At 41.5% G+C, this 6,907-nt stretch overlaps 1 protein-coding gene across 1 annotated transcript; it reads right to left on the bottom strand.

Moving 5' to 3' along the window:
• Positions 1-213: 213 nt before the first annotated feature.
• LOC122823506 (IgGFc-binding protein-like) lies at positions 214-6,907 on the bottom strand (the record flags this gene model as incomplete). Its single annotated transcript, XM_044103174.1, has 15 exons — positions 214-759; positions 852-957; positions 1,048-1,207; positions 1,290-1,541; positions 1,715-1,875; positions 1,964-2,148; positions 2,341-2,460; positions 2,564-2,841; positions 2,959-3,242; positions 3,324-3,719; positions 4,933-5,129; positions 5,260-5,660; positions 5,823-5,977; positions 6,184-6,782; positions 6,877-6,907. Coding segments are annotated over 15 exons (3,447 nt in total), but the record flags the coding sequence as incomplete, so codon positions are not given.

The following is a 6,907-nucleotide window of genomic DNA, read 5'->3' as shown; positions in this document are numbered from 1 at the left end:
TTCAAAGTGTGTCTTAAATTTTATTTTCCAAGGATATTATTGGTAATTATTTACTAACCCATTTTTACAACTGCTGAGGTTGAAAGTCATACCATAAAAACAAAATGTTCAGATCCTAAACTGGGAAAAATATAATGCAAAACATGCCATATACTAAATTGACAACTTAAGGCTTTGATCAACAGGAAAAAATATGAAAAGTACACAATAAAATTAATTAGATTTTTTTTTATTAATCCCTTTCATAACAGAGTATATATATCTCCCACCACATACAACAAAAATTAGACGACAAAATCATACTTCATTTTATTCAGTTTGACACTTCAAGATTATTCCTTCAAACATTAACTTTATGTACTTATATGTAACCTTCCTTCCAAAAGAGTTAAAATTTCATATCCTATGATATTACCAAAAATAAATGATTCAAAAAGATACCACAAAACAACTGAACATTATATTAATCCCACAAATGGTCTAAAACACTACAGTGGACCAGATATTAGAAAAGCAAAATTACTTGTGTTTCTCACCTAATTACAAGTACAAACCAAAACCCAGAAAACACCTCTTATCATTATAAATCTTAAGTAACAAAATTTATTGGATTTCAAAGTGTGATTATTCGTTGATATCAATTGACCAGAACACTGGTCATCAGCAAACTGACAATCAGGGTAACAATTGATGCCAGATGGCCTGTACCATCTGACGCCAATATCTTTGGATTCACACTGTTTCTTTGGATTAGTCCACCTACATAAAAAAGAGAGATGCATAGATTTTGTCAGTCAATTGGAATATAATCTTTGTAATTAGAAAACAATGGAGATATGATAGAACTTTACCAGTGTTTGATTGTGCCACTAGCACCAGTGGTCCAATTGACAGAGCTGCAGAGTCATGGTAAGATATGTCCCTCTTGAATAGAGTGTGGTGACCTGGGTAGCAATGCTGGAAAAAAAACCCCGAAGACAGCAACATTAAAGGTGCGCAACTTAATTATATACAATATAACCACAACAAGCACACAATAAAACTTACAGTTCTGCAGTTGTTGTTTCTCAAAAGACACAAGTGGACATTGCAGTGCAAGAAAATCTGTGTGTGGTTGGTGAAGGTGAACATCCTGAAGGAGAAACGAGACACAGTGGAGACACCGTTCTGAATCACCTCTACGGTTCCATCATCTGGATTAGGACACCTGTGAAGCAGAAGCATCAGTTAGACTGACAGCAAGAAGACACTGAATTAAATTATAAAGACAACAATGTGGTCTCATTTACTGTGCAGTAATGAGATCCCAGCGGACAGGGTAGTTGGCTTGGTTGACTGGCGTGGCCCAGCAAGAGTCCAGAACTGTGGCAAACTGGTGCTGATCCACCCCTTCCGTTCGCACCTCCAAGTAAAACATCTCATCAACTTCCAGATCTATGTTTCCGTTAGTGCTAAAGGGGAAGTGGAAACCTTCATCCTCATAGGGGATCATCCTCACACTGTACGATCCAGTGCCAATGGGAAGCTTCTTCCTCAGAATGCTGCAGTAGAAACATTTAATGTGACCAATCTGTTAAATGCATCTGATAATCTCACACCCAATTTGCTTACAAGATTTCATTATAAAGAAAAAAATAACCAATAACTGGTTAGAGACATAATGGTCATGGACATAATGGTCAAAGGAACCACAGGGAGAAAATGGTATGATCACCTCTCCACAGGGTTGATGCCCACAGCCATTGACAGAGCCTGAGCCAAAGGATAAATACAGGAGAAATCGAGATGAATGTTCCTCTGACGGCTGATCAAACCTCCATGAGGATCCACATTCCCTTGAATAGTGTTCTCATACATGAAGTGAGTTCCATTGCTCTAAACAGTGAAATTACAGAATGGCATCAATCAAGTTAAGTAACATATTGGAAGCTTTAAAGAAGTTGTTCTAATTCACAAACTTTACCCTAAGAGCTGTCCCGCACAGATGGTTGTCATTGTCAAAATGGAAGATGAGTTGTCCGTCCTGGAGAGTCCCACTGCAAGAGCTGTCTCGGAGATGGAGAGCACTGGAGTGAAAGCCCGCTTCAAACAGCTGGCAGCGAGATATTGACATGGTGCCAGAACTGCTGGAGCATTCAATGTTTGAGTCTGCTCACCAAAGAGAGAAACATATTTTCAGGTTTTGTGACCAATTAAACCAACTGATGCAGTAAAACTAATATTATGCTTCAAAAATGAACACCAACAGTATAGCACCAGTGAACAAATCATGTTTGGAACATGACAATCATTACAGTTCTTCACATGAAGAACAAAAAGTTTAAAAGGTGTTGCACTTACCGTAGCTCTCATTGTTGGGTCGATGATGGTGCTCGTCACAGAAGCAGCCGTACACACCATTTTTCTTACCACACCACTCATACTCTGCACAGTCCAGCTGTTCACAGGGGTCAGTCTCAGCTGAATCAAATATATCAGAAAACATCATTTCAAACCATAAACATTACATACGACCAATCAATCGCTCATGGTTCTGATAATCTATTGAGTAAAACAAGCATACCACAACGCAAAGGAGAGCGCCAGTTGGGGATGGTTAAACCCAAAATGGTGCAGGTTTTCTCATAAGCAGAGACAGCAGAACATAGCATGCCATTCGCTGGCGTGTAGAGGCAGAGATCGTAAACACAGGAAGTGAAAAATGGTTGGGGGTCAGAATGCAGGTGACAAGAACTGAATGGGCCACTGGTGTTGGTGATGACGCTGCAGAGTTCTGTGTATTCTTCTATGAAGCGGCAATCACTTAGTCCATCACCACTTCTCTGATCAGTGGATCCACACCTAGAAAAGTTGTTTAGACATTTAAAACATTTTTAGAGACACTCAATTTCTGAACAAATGTTTGCAATGGTCTGAGATTTCATCAAGTGAATGCAGACAAATGGAGCCTGAGCTCACCCTGCTTGGCTTGTCTCTGATTTCCAGCTGTGGCCAAACTGGTTGTCGTTTTGGGCCAAAGTACCATTGGGCAAAACTTTGTCATCATTGGGATCACCATTGAAGTTCCCACACATTCCACTGACTCTGTTCTGATAGTTGCGGCCCATCCTGACCAGTAAAGTACTAGAACCATCAAACTGGACTACGACATCAACAGCATTAAACACTATGTAACTTCCCTGCCTCATCATCTGACCAAAAGTTCCTGCATTAGCAGGAAGAGAAACCTCTGCTCCATTTACCTGTTGTGATGAGAGTTCATAGAGTTAGACCAAAGGTCTTAAAACAAAAACTTTTTTATTGTGAATTTAAATTAAGTTTACCTTCACTCTCTTGTTAGGTCCAATCCTGACATTAACTCTCTGATGATGATTTGAGAGGAATATATCAACTGATGACGCAAAAGACACAAGATTGTTTCCTCTGTGCTTGTTGGTGGCCACGACTTTGTACTGAGTTTCATTGTTGCTGTGTCTCAAGCTTTCAGTGATGACATAAGAGCATGATCCCTGAAAATGAGCTAGGGCTCCATCGAAGGTGATGTAGTGTGGGTCACCCCATACAGTACAGGTAGACATGGAGTCGTAACAGCCCAGCTGGCCATCTCTGATGGTGCACTGTTGTGCAGGAGTGCATGATGTGGGACTGCAGATCAGGTCATTGGGCGCTTGACATTCACACCGTTGGGAGCAACCGTCTGTCCAGAAGGACTCACCAGCCTGCAAGATGAGAAACAAATAAAAATATTAGGTTGTGTGACAACATTGAGGTAATAAGGAATGCATTACAGCAATGCTTCTCTGTCTGAAATCATAGTTGCAAAACTACATCATGCACAACCTCATTCCAAATTTACCCTTCCCAAGTTTCCACTCCTTCCTGTCAGTTAAGATTTTTGTCAATCACTGGAAGAATTTCCAATGTGGGTGCCAAACAAAAGAATGAGACGAGATGTATAGCATATCCTCATACTTGAGTTTTGACTTGAAAGCACCTACCAGCCAAATAGCTATAGGGCAATTACTGTAAATGTTCTAATGCTAATTTCTGCAAATCTATGAAAACTACATAAGGTAAATAGTAAATAGGTAAATTTACTGTTTTTCTAGTCATAGGGAGCACATGTGAATACATTCACGCACCAATTCGAAGATTGGTAAACAACTAATGATCTAGGAGCGCATTGATTTGTAAAAGGTGGAAGCTAGAATTGAACCCACAACTTTAAAACCTTCTGGCTGATGTCTAAAAATATATGTTAATTCCACACAAGACCATTTTATTTGGTGAAGGGCACCTGTCAATTCTCATTTACTTTCCTTTGTTTGTCTGTTTGTTTGTACCCCACCGGGGGTCTTTTTGTGGGCTCTAGTGTCCCTTATTCAACAGTAGACGGAAAGGGGGGAAGACATGCGGCAAATGTCGTCAGGTCCGGGAATCGAACCCGCGATGGCCGCGTCGAGGACTGAAGGCCTCCAAGTGTGGGGCGCGCTACCCTCTACGCCACCGGAGCACGCCCCTGCTTTCCTTTGTTGCGTTGCGTTTGAAAACTATATTCTGTCCTTAAGGATAATTTTGGCTATTGACTATTGGCTGCTTCTCGTCTGTGTACCTTTAAGTCCAGCCTCCGCCAGCACCTTCTTTTGTCTTTGTGAGACAGAACCATCCTTGCATATAATTATCTGAATAGGTGAAAATGACACTTTCTGATTCCAAGAAATTTTACCCAAGGAGACTTGTGAAGGTCTACTAAACTCTCTTTTTAAAATGTTGTAATTTGCTTTGGTTGTGATGTCACACAAGGTGGCATTATGTGTGAGTTGTTTTCTTGAAATGCAACACCTTAATGGTGTTTCATTCTTCAAAGCCATTCAGCAAGATTCTTGATTCTCAGCTAATTTATCAAGAATAAAGTGAACTGAATTAACCTACATTGAAGTAGAAGCCATCATGCAGACAGCCACAGCTCTCCACAGGGACACAGTTTGCTCCACTCCTGGAAAAACCTTCATCACAGAAACATCCCTCAGAGCAAACATGGTCACAGGCAGCATCAATGCTGCTGGCACATGTGTTGCCACAGTCTGTTCCACACAGCTCATAATGGCTGTTGGCTGGACAGACCATTCCTGAGGAAAAAAAGGGTGACAAGTTGGTTAAAACAAGTTCAAACATAGGAGATCACATATTTTGAGAGACTTTTGAGGAAGATGGTTGTTTGATTGAATACTTTAATAGCACATTGCCTTCCCTACTCACTGCAAGTGGTGTTTTGTCTCCAAGGGTAGACTCGGACATTAGCAGACTGACAGGCACTGACGTATGTCTCTAGAGCCCTGCACAGGAGATCACTGCCTCGATTTCCCGACACACAGACATCAAAGACGCAGTCACTGAAATATGGTGCTGGATCCACCTCCTCATGGCAGAAGCTGAAGGGGCCATCAGCTGCCCGGATCACCTCACACTGGGCCCTGGCAGATCGGTCATCGTTGCATTGTGCGCATGAAGAGCCACAGCTGTCACTACAGGTGTAGTTCCCAGGAACCTTCCAAGATGCCCCAAAAGCATCTGCTGAGTTGGACGATGCTCCACTTGGAGTGTGGAAGTCATCATTTGGATTTCCATTGAAGTTTCCACAAAGTCCACACATGTTTCCTCTGATCAAGATAAGAAAGATTGAATCAAAATGTTGCGTGACAATGAAACAGACAATGGTAATATTCTCTTTTTACAGTTCTAAAAAGGCATTAATTCGGTTACTATAGCATTGAAGAATATAATATTAAAATGAAAGCTGTGCTGAAAATTAGATAGACTACCTGTAGCTTGGGGGTACTGAAATGGACACCGTGCTACTTCCATCATACATGACACTCAGCCCAAACTCTGCATTGACAAATGTTTGAGACCCACTTCCAAAAATAGACAGGCTTCCATTGAAGACAATGGGCAGGTTTCTTGTGTTTCCATTCACCTGTGAAGGCAAAAGTTTTTTTATGGGAGACATACAACTGATATTTCTGGAATGTTACTGATGTGGATATTTAAGAACTGAACAGTTGTTTATATACCATGAAGAAATGTTTTAGCTTTGAAAAGTACTTTGCAAAAGTAATTTCCAAACTACTTTAAAAAGCTTTAAATATTTAGCAATCTTCCATCAGAGACAGCCTGACTTACCTCCACAGTACCAATGTTGCCTCTCGACATACGCACTTCATAGCCCAAGACATCGACAAAAACTTCAGCCGTGATAGAAACTGGCAGTCCAAACCATGGTTCATTCTTTGCTTTCACAGAAAACTGGTGAAGGTTCAGAGTGTCATTGCAAATTGTTGCTAGAACATAGCGGCAGGTTCCCTGGAAGTCATAGGCCTTGCCATCAAAGGTCATGTAGTGAGGGTCTCCAGAGGCAGAGCAGGTGCCATGAGGGTTGGGATGGCAGCCATATTCACCCCCCATAACATGGCAGGACTCCTGAGGGCCACATGAATTTGGAGAACATTGGACTACACCAGTTACACCATTACAGGTGCAAAAGCTCTGACATTCATCTCCATCCCAGAACTGTTCACCAGCTTGCCGATAACGTCCATCATGAAAGCATCCGCAGGATGTTGGAGGCACACACTGGTTACCATTGAGGACAAACCCATTATTACACTGGCACCCTTCCTGGCACTGAGTGTCACAGGTGAAGGGGAAGGAGAGGCTGGGGCAGGAAGATGGACATGAGCTTCCACAGAGTTCATAATGACTGTTTGAAGGACAGGTTAGTTCTGTAGGGGAGGACATGAAAGAAGTTCAATAAAAAGTAATTATGAATGTGATCATTTCAAAGACATCTCTATCAAATGTGGTTCTAGAACTTACCACAGCCAGTTGCATTCCTCCACTGTCCCAG

This window comes from Gambusia affinis, linkage group LG20 (assembly GCF_019740435.1).
Source record: "Gambusia affinis linkage group LG20, SWU_Gaff_1.0, whole genome shotgun sequence".
Lineage (NCBI taxonomy): Eukaryota > Metazoa > Chordata > Actinopteri > Cyprinodontiformes > Poeciliidae > Gambusia > Gambusia affinis.
Note: the sequence above shows the minus strand (reverse complement) of the source record. Positions and strands in the feature narration are given on the sequence as shown.